General features: G+C 48.5%; 1 protein-coding gene across 12 annotated transcripts in view; it reads left to right on the forward strand.

Annotated features, from left to right (window-relative positions):
• Positions 1-14375, forward strand: part of Hif3a (hypoxia inducible factor 3 subunit alpha) — a 33058-nt gene that overhangs the window by 11655 nt on the left and 7028 nt on the right. For 8 of the 12 annotated variants that reach the window (XR_012442636.1, XR_012442635.1, XM_020170895.2 and 5 more), the window contains 6 exons: positions 167-273; positions 497-644; positions 7131-7249; positions 8195-8385; positions 9725-9829; positions 12958-13229. Coding sequence is in view for 8 of the 12 variants with exons in the window: in XM_020170895.2 (XP_020026484.1) it covers positions 167-273; positions 497-644; positions 7131-7249; positions 8195-8385; positions 9725-9829; positions 12958-13229 (942 nt within the window). In the remaining 4 variants the exon portion in view is untranslated. The remainder of the gene's footprint in view (positions 1-166; positions 274-496; positions 645-7130; positions 7250-8194; positions 8386-9724; positions 9830-12957; positions 13230-14375) is intronic. The other 4 variants (XR_012442638.1, XR_012442637.1, XM_074057751.1 and 1 more) reach the window with 2 other exon arrangements.

The raw sequence follows: 14375 nt of genomic DNA on the forward strand, positions 1-14375 counted from the left end.
TGAGTAGCTGGGATAGCAGGTGTGCACGCCTGGTTTCTCTTGCATTTCTCACTCTCTCCCTTCCACTTTGTTACAACCTTGTCTCTCATTTTGCTGGCTTTGTTCCTGTGTCCCCTGCCCCTTCTCTCCACCTCAGCCCTGACCCAACCCCCTCCACTGCACCCAGGATTGCAGAGGTTGCTGGCTACAGCCCTGACGACCTGATTGGCTGTTCTGCCTATGAGTACATCCATGCGTTGGATTCAGATGCAGTCAGCAGGAGCATCCACACCTGTATGTGACCCAAATGCATGGGCTGGAGCCAGCTGCCATGTGGCCTCAGCTGCCTACACCCCAGGGAGCCTCCCCTTCCCCACCCCACACCAGCTCCTGATTCCCAACCCAAGCTCCAAGGAATCTTTTCCTCCCCAGTCCCCTCATACCCAACTCCAGTCTCCAGAGCCTCCTCTGCCCAGGTGCCCGTTCTGTGGCCCTGACCCCTTCCTCACTTCCTCAGTGCTGACCAAGGGCCAGGCAGTAACCGGGCAGTACCGCTTCCTGGCTCGGAGTGGTGGCTACCTGTGGACTCAGACCCAGGCCACAGTGGTGTCAGGGGGCCGGGGTCCCCAATCGGAGAGCATTGTCTGTGTCCACTTCCTGATCAGGTGAGCAGAGGGGCACGGGGTTGGTGTGTGTGTGGGTCTAGTCTTTGCACACGAGCATGCATGTGATTGCGTGTGGAAGTGTGCATATGCACGTGTGTGTGGCCATGTGTGTGCACACACACCTACATGTACTCGTGTGTGCTGATCATTTAAATTGAAAAGGACCCTGGAGCTGGATGGTAAAGTGCTTGCCTAGGATGCACAAGGCCCTAGGTTCCATCCCCAGCCCTGAAAAATAAATAAATTTTTTAATTTTTTTTTAAAAAAAGAAGTCAAAAGTGAGGCATGAGGCGTGATGGCTGACGCCTGTAATGTCAGCACTTGGGAGGCAGAGGCAGGATGGTTAGGAGTTCAAGGCCAGCTTGGGCTACATAGTGAGGCCCTGTCAGAGAAAGAGAGAGACAGAGCGAGAGAAGGAAGGAAAGAGGGAGGAAGGAAGGAAAGAGAAAGAAGGAAGGAAGGAAAGAAAGAAAAGAGACTAAAAAAAATAGGGGAAAAAGTAAGAAAGGACTCTAAAAGTTAAAATAAGAAATGCAGGTGGGCACCAATGACTCACACCTGTACTCCTAGCTACTCAGGAGGCAGAGATCAGGAGGATCGTGGTTCAAAGCCAGCCTGGGCAAATAGCTCATGAGACCCTATCTTGAAAAAGCCATTACAAAATAGGGCTGGTGGAGTGGCTCAAGTCATACAGTGCCTGCCTAGCAAGTGTGAGGCCCTGAGTTCAAACCATACTACTTCCAAAAAATCAAAAAGGAAGAAAGAAATGTAATGGGATCATGACAGGGTGGGAGGGTGGATTGTTTGTTTCCTTTCTAGAATATCATACACAGGAAGGCAGGCAGTATGCAGCCTTGTGGGTCTGCCTTTCTTAGCATGATATACACATGCACCTCCACCCATATAGGATTTCATCCCTATAAACCTACAGTAAGGAGAAAATATTGTAAGCCAAAAATGCATTGAATAACCAGGCATGGTGACACACATCTGTAATCCCAGCACTTAGGAGGCTGAGGCATAGGTTCATGTATTTGAGACCGGTCTGGGCTATATAGCAAGACCCTGTCTCAAAAAAAGTTAAAAAAAAAAAATCAGTGCTGGCACAGTGGTTCAAGTGGTAGCACATCTGCCTAGCAAGTACAAGGCCCTGAGTTCAAATCCCAGTGCCACAAAAAAAATCAAACAGTTTCTAATGCATTTTTTCACCATTGTAAAGTTGAAAATCGGTTGAACCACTGTGAGTCGTGGACTGTCTGTGTTTGAAAATCACCCATTGCTGTAGTGGCTGAAGCAGTACAATGCCCGCTAGCAAACTTGAAGCCAGGAATTGACCCCAGTGCTGTCAAAGAGAAAAAATAAATAACCCATGTCATGGTGCGAACCAGTAGTTTCTTTTTCATTGTACAAAATGATGGTTTCATTATGCTTTTACAACCATTCATATAATGTACTTTGAGGTTTGGGTTTTTTTTTTTTTTTTCTTTTTTGGTGGGACTGGGGTTTGAACTCATGGTTTCACACTTGCAAAGCAGGTGCTCTACCACTTGAGCCACTCCTGGTTTTTTTTGAAGATGGGGGTCTCAATAACTACTTGCCCAGGCTGGCCTTAAACCTCCATCCTCCCAATCTCAGCCTCCCAAGTAGCTAGGATTACAGGCGTGAGCCACCAGCACCTGGCTTGTACTTTGATCTTATTCACCCCTCATCGCCATCCCTTGTCCCCCCACCCCAAGTTCCTTTTTAATGTCAGCCTTCCGCGGTGTGAATGGACCCCACTTTATTTATTCACTCACCATCTGGAGAACTTTGGGCTATTTTCTATTTTGAGTGATTGTGAAAAGAGCTACTGTAAACATTCCCATATGGGATTTCATGAGGTCACACGTTTTCATTTCCCTGGGTAAACATCTTAGAGTGGACTGGGTGGGTCATATGGGAAGTGTATGTTTAACTTCTTAAGGAGCCGGGTCACTGGTTTGCAGAGTGCCTTGCCTGCAAAGTGTGAGAGTCCCACTTGGTCCTCCTCAACAGCATTTCATGTTGCTGGGTATCTTTGCTTTCTCATTGCTCTTTTGTTGGTATTTTGAGACAGGGTTTTGCTATGTAACTCACATGATTCTCCTGCCTCTGCCTCCTGAGTGCTGGGATTACAGATGTGTGGTACCATACCCAGCTGTTTTTTTTTTTTAATTTTAGTAATTCAAATAGGGATGCAGTGGTAAAATTATAGGTTTTTTTCACTGGATGACGGTGGCTCATGCAATTCAAAGCCAGACCTAGACAATTAGTTCAAGAGACCCTATCTCGAAAAAACCCATCACACAAAAAAAAAACTGGTAGAGGGGCTCAAGGTGTAGACCCTGAGTTCGAACCGCAGTACCATACACACAAAAAAATGCCCAACACACACACACACACACACACACACACACACACAGCTGTCTTAAGTGGTAGAGTGCCTACCCAGCAAGTGTGAGGCCTTGAGTTCAAATTCCAGTACTGCCAAAAAAAAAAAAAGGAATGCAGGAACATCAATGAAAACACTGTGATGAGTGGAGAGAGCAGCATGTTATCACAAGACAGAGTGAGAGGGGCCAGAGACGTGGCTCAGTGGTAGAGCACCTGCCTAGCATTCACAAGGCTCTGGGTTCCACCCCAGCACTGGGGGGAATAAAAAAGGTTACAATAAAAGCTTTTCTTTGACGGTTATCTTACAGGACATAGCACCAACTCCCAAAGCCTTAGTGCTTTTCCCAGAGCAGGGAGGTGTCTGAAATGCAAATCAATTCATGTCCACCCTTTTCCTTAACAGAAAACTCCAGGCCCTGCAAACTCCTGCCTCCCTCCCCTTCCCACTCACTCTCCAAACCCCAGGGCCTTTGCACATGCAGTTTCCCTACCCAGAATGCTTTTCTCTTATCCCCCCTCCCCTTTCTCCTGAGCCATACCCACTCATCCTGCCAGGCTCAGCTCAAATACCCATTTTTCTCTCCTAGTAGCCTGTACCTTTTGCTCCAGAGAATTTAAACTATTTGTAATCATCCTATTTACTTGTGTGTGGGGGTTAGTTTTTGTTTGTTTTATTTGCTTGTTTTTACTTTCCTTTTCTTTCTTTTTGTGTGTGTGTGTGGTATTGGGGTTTGAACTCATAGCCTCACTCTTGCTAAGCAGGTGCTCTATCACCAGAGCCACACCTCCAGTCCTTTTTGCTCTGTTTATTTGGTGATAGGTCTCACTTTTTGACAATGCTGGCCTGAACCACAATCCTATTTATACTTCCCACCGTTGCTAGGATGACAGACATGTGCCACCATGCCCAGCTTTTCCTGTCAAGATGGGGATCTCACTAACTTTTCGTCGAGGCTGGCCGTGATCCTCCCAAGCTCAGTAGTGAGGATTTTAGGCATGAACTAGTGAGATGGGGGGTGTCTTAAAAACTTCTTTCTTAGGTTGGCCTTGAACCATGATCCTCCCTGATCTCTGCCTCCCAAATATCAAGGATTATAGGCACAAGTTACTGGTGCCTGGCTTGATTTGCCATTTTCAGAATTGCAAACCCCTTCCTCTGCTGCATTATTTTTCCATAGTGTTTATCACTGTCCTAACACTGTCCCGCCAAATTGTGATGCCAGCCGCACATGTCATTTTGTATTTTCTAGTGGTCATGTTAAGGTAAAAAGAAACAGGTAAAGGTCAGGTGTGGCAGTGAACATCTGTAATCCCAGCTACTCAGGAGACTAATGCAGGAGGATCAAAGTCTGAGGCTGGCCCAGACAAGTGCAAGAGACTCTATGTGAAAAACAAACAGAAAGCAAAAAGGAATGGAGTGGTAGAGCACCTGTCTAGCAAGCACATGGCCCTGAGTTCAATTCCCAGTACCACTAAAAAATAATAATAAGAAGAAGAATGCCTGTAAGCAATCCCAACTACTCAGGAGGCAGAGATCAGGAGGACTGTGGTTTGAAGCCAGCCTGCGCAAATAGTTCATGAGACCCTATCTCGAAAATACCTAACACAAAAATAGGACTAGTGTGGTGGCTCAAGGTGTAGGCCCTGAGTTCAAACCCCAGTACCAAAAAAAAAAAAAAAACAGGTAGAATTAATTTTAACAGTAATTTCTGTGTGTATGTAGGGGGAGTGAAAGGTCTGAGAGCTGTTTGTAGCTATTTACTTATAAACATCTTCTAATAAGTGTACTGGTAAATACATGCATATGTATTGTATGTATGTATTTTTTTGAGGCAGGGTCTCTCTGTAGAACAGCTTGACTGGGATTTGTTCACGGAATGAACGAAGGAGTGAACTCCGTGTGGCATATGTGCAGGACCGGAGGTGTGGAGGACATAAGAAGGGTGTATTTATAAACCCGTTCCCTGGCAGATGAAAATGTCTATGAATAGAAGCTTCCTAAATAAACGCATATTCATAAAAATACAGTCCTATGAATTCTTCGTATTTGGTAATGAAATGAAGGTTATGTTAAAAATATATTTATCACCGGGCACAGTGGTGCATGTCTGTAATCCCGGCAGGGAGTGGGGGGAGGGAGCTGAGGCAGGTGGAGGATCACGAGTTCCAGGCTAGTCTGAGCTACATAGAAAGACCCTGCCTCAAAAAATAATAATAGCATATATTTATCAGTACCCTATGAGAAGATGCTTATATGTAAATATCTACCTAGAGAATATTTGGCTCTAAGACCTTTGCTCCCTCCCCCGATGGCCCCTGGGTCTCCCCACGGTGTCCCTTCTCCTCCTCCCCTCTTCCTCTCTCAGTGCCCCACCCCAGCCTCCCTTTTCTCCACGCAGGCTATGCTGGATGTCAGGTCTTTATTCTTTCTTTGCACAGAGGGACCCAGAAGGTGACAAGCTTCATTTGTTGAGCGGCCCTTAGACAAAATGCTCAAGACCGCAACTGTTTCTGAGCTCAGATTTTTTTCTTTCCTAATTTTTTTGTTGTCATATTATTGTACTGGGGGTACACTGTGACATTTACAAACATTCTTACGATATACCACAGTTGAATTCACCCCATCCACTATCCTCCTTTATCCTCTCTCCCCCATTCCTAGAATACTCTCAACAGGTCTCATGTTTCCATTTTCATACATGAGTACATAATATTCCACCATATCCACCCCCCTACACCCTTTCCTTATGTCCTCCTCCCACTGGTGCCAACCCCCAGACAGGACCTGTTCTGTCCTGTTCTCTGTTTTTGCAAAAAAGACATTTTCATTTAAGTTGTCTATACAGCGTTTCATTGCGTGTATATGTTTTATAACCCAAATTGGTTCATCCCCTCTATTTTTCTCCTTTCTACCTTAGTTCCTTTCTTATGGTGATTTCATACAGGCTTAAAAATTCTCTATTCATTTTTGTATAGAAAGTACATCAACTATATCCACCTTATTAACTCCCTCTTTTGTCCTCCCCTTCTCGTATGTGACCTCCCCTAGCATGACCTGTTTTTATAACAGTGCTTGTCTTTGTGTTGTGTCTGTCTTGGGCTGAGCTCAGATTTTTTTTTTACAGATTTTGAAATCTTTCTTGGTGGCACTGGAGTTTGAACTCAGTGCCTAGCACTTGCTAGGCAGGTGCTCTTGAGCCACTCCACCAGCCCCTTTTTAGTGATGGGTCTTTTTCGAGATAAGGTCTCACTAAGTATTTGCCCAGGATTGGCTTCAAACCGTGATCCTCCTGATCTCTGCTTCCTGAGTAGCTGGGATTACAGGCATGAGCCACTGGTGCCTGGTTAAGACTGAGATTTTTGCATAAACATAATGATGTTTCTTGGGGGTAGAACAATCCAAGTCTACACACAAAATTATTGTTTCCTGTGGTGCTGGAAAATGAACTCAGGGCCATGCAACTCCTAGGCAAGCACTCCTACCACCTGAGCCACGCTGCCAGTCTTTGGGCTTTTAGTTTGTTTTTCAAATAAGGTCTGGCACTTTTGCCTGGGCCAGCCACAGACCACAATCCTCCTGCCTCTGCCTCTCAAATAGCTGGGATTATAGGCATGCATCACCACGCCCAGGACACAAAATTAATTAATGTGTTGTGTATACCTCATACATAGAGCCTGAAGGTAATTTTATACACTTTTTAATAGTTTTGCCCATGAAACAGAATTTCACAAGATGGAATATTTTCCAGGTGTGGTGTCATGTCAGTGCTCCACAAGTTTCAGATTCTTGAGCTTTTCAGATTTAGGATTTCTAGATTAGGGATGCTCAACATGTATAATAAAAAGCAACCAACAAAAATCCTGAGAATAGGGCTGGGTATGGTGGCTCACACCTGTAATCCCAGCTACTCAGGAGGGGGAGGTAGGAGGATCATGGTCTGAGGCCAGCCATGGGCAAAGTGCCCTCCAGCCCTTGGATGCAATCGCCTTCTGTAGTGGGACATCACCTGAAGGGACTGTGGGGGTTGGGACTCAGTGTCCTGTCTCCACTTCCCTTTCTGTCTTGCTCCCCAGCCGGGTGGAAGAGACTGGAGTGGTCCTGTCCCTAGAGCAAACGGAGCGACACTCTCGCAGACCCCGTCAGCGGGGCACCTCCTCTCAGAAGGACGCCTCTAATCCTGGGGCCAGGCTTGGTATGGATGTGTCTGTTGTGTCCCCAGGACCCTTGGACAAAAACCCAATGCCTTAACGCAGCTCATGAGGCCCAGTGGCACCCGGCCCCTCCTCCTCCTTTCCCTTGTCACTCCCTCTCGGAACTATGTGGCTTCCTGAGACCACCTGGAACCTGCCAGACTCTTGCTCCCCTCAGAGCCTTTGCAAATGCAATTTGCCCTGCCAGTCCTCCCTTTTCTCCTGCCACTGCTTCAGGCTTTTGTTACCCTCTGCTCTGAATGCTGCTATGGCTCCCCATTGCCGGCACCTCACGGGGATTTGAACTGGGGCCTCACTTGTGCCACTCCCCAGGCCCAGGCTTTAGTAATCTTGATCCTCCTAAGTCCTCTTCTCCCTTCTCCCCCACGCCATCCTGGACAGGCTAAGCTTCCCTCCCTCCTCCAAGCTGTGGCTGGCAACCCATCTGTTTTCCTTTTCTGGCTCAGAGTTGGGTGCTTGACTCCCAGACACCTTCCAAAACTATCTTAGGGGCCCCAGGCCAGTGTTTTCTGCATGCCCCCACAGTTGAATGTCTGAATACTATTTTGGGTCACCAGGTCCTTCCCTGTAGAACCCTTGGATGTGGACATGTACAATTAAAGAGAAAGGCCTGGGCCCCATGGAACTCCCACCTCTTCTCCCCTTCCAACTCACCAAACCTCAGGACCTTTGCACATGCGGTTCCCCCTATCCAGAATGCTCTGCTCTTGTCTTTCCTCCCCACTCATCCTCCAGTCTCTCAGCTCAGCCATCACTTCCTAGTGTCTGACTACACACTGGCAACTGGGGTGAAAGAGCACCGAGACCAGCAGAGACTCCCCAGCACTGAGAACAGTGCCTGTCCTGAGGGGTTGTGGAAGATGTCAACTGTGTACGCCAAGCTTGGTGTGGGGGGCTCTGACCCTTGGCCCTCCCCCATTCCACAGACGCCCCTGGTCCCCGGATCCTGGCCTTCCTGCACCCCCCTGCCCTGAGTGAAGCTGCTCTGGCTGCTGACCCCCGCCGATTCTGCAGCCCTGACCTCCGTCGCCTCCTGGCACCCATCCTAGATGGGCCCTCGGGAGCCGCCACACCCAGCATGCCACAGGCTGCACAGCGTCCCCAAAGTCCTCTTCCGGTAAGCAGTCCTCCCCACCTGAGCCCTCAGGACCTAGGCTGCCTCAGCCTTTAGCTTCCGCCCTGCTGCTTTTAGTTAATCTGTCTGTGTAAAGGGAAGGTGGGATAAGATGGGGCTGGGATTCCTTTAAGACTTAGATTCAAAAGCTGGGAGCATGGCTCAAGTGATAGAGGGTCTGCCTTGCAAGTGCAAGGCCCTGAGTTCAAACCCCAGTACTATCAAAAATTAAAAACAAAACAAAAAAAAAACCATAGTTTCCAGATGCTTCAACTGCTGGAATTCCAGATTCCAGCCCCAGCAGGGTTTGGAACCCCCAGGACATTTGACCTGGTACAAGGGACACCAAGTATCCAGGCTGTGTGAACTTCAACCAAAAAGTGAGGAATGTGTGATATCTGGATGTACACAGATCCACACTCAAATTCTGAATCTACTGCTTACCAGCTATCACTCCCTCCATGGATGAGAAAATTCTTGGGGTCCCAGTTTCTTCCCCAGTAAAATGAGAAGAAGCCAGGTTTGGTTGTACCTGCCTATAATTCCAGCACTCGGGAGGCAGAGGCAGGAGGATCACAGTTTGAGGACAGCCTGGGCTACATAGTGAGATACTGTCTCAGAGAGAGAGAGAGAGAGAGCACTTAGTGAACACAATGAACTCTAGCAGCTACCATTTTTACCAGAGTGCAGTCTGACCTCTGACCTCATAGGGTCCATGTTACCTGCTGGTGTCTGTACTCATTCCCACCCTCCACTCCAAGAAAATATCTCCACTCCATGTGAACTTTACCTTACCCTTTACCCCTGGGACAAATGGACTCTGCACTGTGTTCCCCCAGGCTGCAAACCCAAAAACTCTTAACCCCTGAATGTCTCAGCTTCTGGCTCTGATCATTCTGTTCTTTGACATCTGCCCTGTGGACCTGTACAGCACCTGGGCACACTGACATTTGAACACCCAGGGTCAGAACTCATTTGCAAGCTGGGCACAGGTGGCTCACACTTGTAATCCTAGCTACTTGGGAGGCAGAGATCAGGAGGATTGCAGTTCAAAGCCAGCCAGGACAAATAGTTCAAGAGACCCTATCTTGAAAAAAACCTAACACAAAACAAGACTGGCAGAGTGGCTCAAGTGGTAGAGTGCTTGCCCATCAAGCAATGAGGCCCTGAGTTCAAACCCCAGTACTGCCGGAAAAAAAAAACTCATTTGCATTTGCTCTTTGACACCCTCCCTTTGGGGCCCCAGCTGCCTGACAATTACCCCCACTTCTACCTGAGCTCCAAACCCCCACGCCCCCACCAAGTTCCCGACCTCCTGAGTTTCTGCTCCATTTCCCCACAGGCTGATCTCCCTGATGAGGTACTTGTGGGCATGGAGCATGCACGCAGACTCTTCGCCACTGGGAAGAACCTGGAGTCAGGGGAGACAGATCTAGATATAGCTCAGGTGAGGGCCGGCACAGAAGGGACATCCGTGCTCTGGGAACCAGCCCATCTGGCATTAGAGAAGGGAGGAGGAGGGATGGATGGATGGATGGGTAGATAGGTGGGTGAGTGGATAAGTGGATGGATGGATGGATGGATAGACAGGTGGACAGATGGATGGATGGACCATAGTATTAACTAGCTGGATCATGGTAGATGGATGGATGATGTTTGGATGGATGGGTTGATGGATGGATGGGTGAGTGGATTTGTGGATGGTTGGATGGACAGATGGATGGATAGATGGACAGAGGGATGGGTGAACGGATGGACAGAAGTATGGATAGGTGGGTGAGTGGATAAGTGGATGAATGGATGGACAGATGGATGGATGGGTGGGTGGGTGGACCATTGTGTTAACTAGGTGGCTGATGGTGGATGGATGGGTGCGTGGATGGATGGGTGCGTGGATGGATGGATAGATGAGTGGACTATTGTATTCACTAAGTGGCTGATGATAGATGGGTGGATGATGTTAAGCAGATACTTGGCACTTGGATGAATAGATGGATGGATGAACGGGTGGATGGATGAATCATCGAGTGGATAGTTGAATAGATGGACCATTGGTTCTTTGGGTGGATGAAATTGACTAGATGGTTTGGATAGATCACTGATTGAGTAGATAGCTTAAGTAGATAGTAGTAGATATCACCGTAAAATAACTAGCATTTCTTATGCAACCTGTTTTCTGTGAAGCAACAATGCGGGGTAGTTTAGCTGGGTGGGTTTTACTCAGAGTCTCTCATGAAGTTGAAGTAAGGCTCTCAGACCAGCACCGTAGTCATCTGGGGCTTGAGGATTTGCTTCCTAGTTCATGTCCACAGTGCTGGCTCCCTTCAGTCCCTCACTGCATCTGGATGAAGCCTGTTTCTCACCACATGGGGATCTCCAGAGGCTGTATAATGTACCCACAACATGGAACTCAGTTTCCAATGTCATCCCACTTCTAGAAGTTGGGCTGGTTTAATGTGGCCCAAAGCCCCACCAATGAATCACACATTTGGTGTTTGTGACATGGCAAGTCCCCATCTTGATTCATCTCATTAACAGAAAATATCCTGAGTCACTGTGTCACCTTGTTAGCATAAGCTATTTGGTGGCCCAAGGAGCCTCTAATGAATAGCAAAAGATATTGGTGTCACTTGGGAACTTCACAGGTCTTAAGGTGACCTCCCAGGAGCTGAACAAAGGGGAAAGGTAACTGTTCACTACATGCAGATTTCAAAACCTTCACATACCAGCTCCTTCATGTCTAACATTTTTCCCATTAGCTTTTCTATCTTCTCTTCCCTTTTTACTGCACATAGCAAGAAGAAATCAGGCAGTCTCTTCAACTCAGCTGGGTTATCAAGTTCCTCCCTTACACTTTCCACCTTCCAGTTACTGCAGGCAACAGTGTTTTCAGCCACTAGAAAACACAAGAAAAGTCTCAGGGCCAGTCATGGTTGTACATGCCTGTAATCCCTGCTACTGGAAGGCATAGGTAGGAGGATGGGGTCTGAGCAGGCCCCAGACAAAAACTCATGACCATATCAGAAAAATGACTAAAGTGAAATAGGCTAGAGGAGTGGCTCAAGTGGTAGAGCGCCTCCCTCACAAGTGTGAGGCCCTGAGTTCAAACGTGGTGCCACCAAAAAAGGAAAAGAAAAATTTCCTTTCCTCCAGCTTCCTGTACCATGTTCTTCACTTCCTTTCAGCTCCCAATGGCAGACACAAGGTTCACTTTTATTTATTTGTTTTCAGCACACTGGGGTTTGAACTCAGGGCCCCACATTTGCTAGGAAAGCGCTCTACCACTTGAGCCACTCCACCAGCCACTTTTTGTGATGGTTTTTTTCAAGATAAGGTGTTGGGAACTATTTGCCCTCAGTTGGTTTCGAACCACAATCCTCCTGATCTCTGCCTCCTGAGTAGCTACAATTACAGGTGTAAGCCACTGACACCTTAAGTGAACATTTTAACAAATGGTTTGTTCAAGGCATTTTAGGATTTCTCTAGTATGTCCTTCAGAGTCTGCCCAGCACTCCTGCCAGGTTCCAAAGCCCCTGCCATATTTTAGATCATTATATGGCAGTCCCCCACTTTTAATGCCAAAATCTTATTCATATGCATTTCTGGGTCATCAGTTACCTCAGAACTTAGCAGAACTACCCTCACAGAATTCCCAAGGGCCAGGGTCTGGGAGCCATGTAGCTGGTGGCTTTGGTTCAGAGTCTCCCATGAGGCTGCCGTCATGTGAAAGCCTGGCTGGGATCAGAGGATCCTCTCCCAAGGTCACTCACTAGGTGGTGGCAAAAGTTCTCAGTTCCTTTCCTGTGCATGACAGGGCTTTCCCCAGAGCAAGGAATGAGAGACAAGAGAGGTGGGGGAGAAAGGGAGGGGGACCAAGAGACAGACAGACAGAGAGTGAGGAGGGGGAGAGGGAGGGGCTGACACCGAGATAGAAGAAGAAGGAAAGGGAGGGAGGAGGAGAGAAGAGAGGAACAGATATACAGACACAGAAACAGAAGGAGAAGGAGAGGAAGAGAGGGAGGGAGGGAAAAGAGGGTTGAACAGATGGAGAGAGAGGTGGGAAAGAGAGAAGACAGAGGAAGGGGGACAGAGACAGACAGAGAGGAGAGAAAGAGAAAGAAGAGAGACAGACAACTAGAGGGGGGAAGAGACAGACAGGCACAGGAATGGAGGGAGGGAGAGGACAGACGGAGGGAGAGAGAGAGAGATAGGGAGAGAGACAGAAGACAGACAGAGGGGGGAAGGGAACAGATAGAGCTAGAGAACATGAAAGCAGGAGAGACGGACAGACAGAGAGGGAGGGAGAGGGAGAGAGAGTGAAGATATACCACTGTGCTCTTTATAACTGAATGTGGAAGTCACACAAAACCTATCCTGTTTCCAGATTGGCCTAGTCACTGTGCCAGGTGGCTGCACCAGGGTGTGAGTGCCAGGAGGGAGGCTCCTTGGGGCCATCTTGGTGACTACCACCCAGTCCCTGTGCCCATTTTAGAGATGGGGAACGGTAGTTCAGACAGCCCCCGGCACCTGGCTGGGAGCAGTGGAGGCTGGAGCGCTGACCCCCTGCCTCTGCAGGATGCCGACGCCCTGGACTTGGAGATGCTGGCTCCATACATCTCCATGGACGACGACTTCCAGCTCACCTCCAGCGAGCAGCTGCCCAGGGCCCGCCAAAGACCTGCAGGTGCCATCCGCCGGCCCCGAGCGCGGAGCTTCCATGGCCTGTCACCCCCAACCCCTGAGCCCACCCTGCTGCCCCGCTGGGGGAGTGACCCCCGACTGAGCTGCTCCAGCCCTTCCAGAGGGGACCCCTCAGCACCCTCCCCTGTGACCGGGGCTCGGAAGAGGTGAGGAGGACATAACAGGGTAGAGAGGTCCCCACCTGCCTGTCTTTCCCCTGCTTCCTCCTTCAGCCTCGTCCTCAGTCATTCTTCCTGCCCTGATCTCACTCACCCCAGACAGGCCCTCAGTGTCCCCAGCACAGGCTTAGTTAGCTCCTGCTTTTATGCCTTTGCCCAGGCCATGTCCCCTTCCAGAATGCCCTCCACTTTGCACGCTGTTTATCCAAATCCTACCACACCCACGATCTCTCCTTTGGACATACTAATTTAGTAACACTTTTTGTCATAGTTAAAGAGACATTGCAGGCTGGGCATGGTGGTGCATGTCTGTAATCTCGGCACTTGGGAGGCTAAGGCAGGAGGATGGAGAGTTTCAGGCCAACCTGGGCTACACACACGCGCACACACACACACTTTTGCGTATAATTTCAGGGTGACCATGTCTCCCTTGCAGACATTAGATTACTATTACTCAAGGTCTTGCTCTCCAAACTGCAGCCACTCGCCTGCCTGGTCTCCACAGAAGTCTCTTTTCTATTCTTATGAGGCTTTGATGGGTACAACTTGGTATATCCCAAGATGCCCAGCTTGAGGATGTTTATACACTAGGTGTCTAATAAAGATTTATTAAATGAAGAAGATAGGGAATTAGTGAACAGAGTGAGCAGGGTTATGGCTGGATAGGTGGATGGGTGGATGGATGGGTGGACAAATGGATGGATGGATGGATGGACAGATGGATGGATGGCCAAACAGACAGATGGATGAACAATGGATGGATGGATGAATGGATGGATGGATGGACGGATGGACGGATGGGTGGACAAATGGACAGATGGATGGATGTACAAGTGGATGAGTGGATGGATGGATGGATGGATGGACAGACAAATGGATGGATGGATGGATGTTGAGCGGATGGATAGATAGGTGGAGGAACAGAAGGACAGATGGATCACCAGGTGGATGGATGGGAAGATGGAGCGGTGATTAGATGAATGGATGAATGAATGAGTGGGCTGGTGGATAGATAGGTGGTGGGTGGATGGGTGGGTAGATAGGTAGATGAATGAAAGGAGACACAGCTGGAAGTTGGCTGGGTGGACAGGAGATGGACCATAGACAGAGGAATGGGAAGATGGGTTGGTGGGT

This window comes from Castor canadensis, chromosome 16 (assembly GCF_047511655.1).
Source record: "Castor canadensis chromosome 16, mCasCan1.hap1v2, whole genome shotgun sequence".
NCBI classification, from domain to species: domain Eukaryota; kingdom Metazoa; phylum Chordata; class Mammalia; order Rodentia; family Castoridae; genus Castor; species Castor canadensis.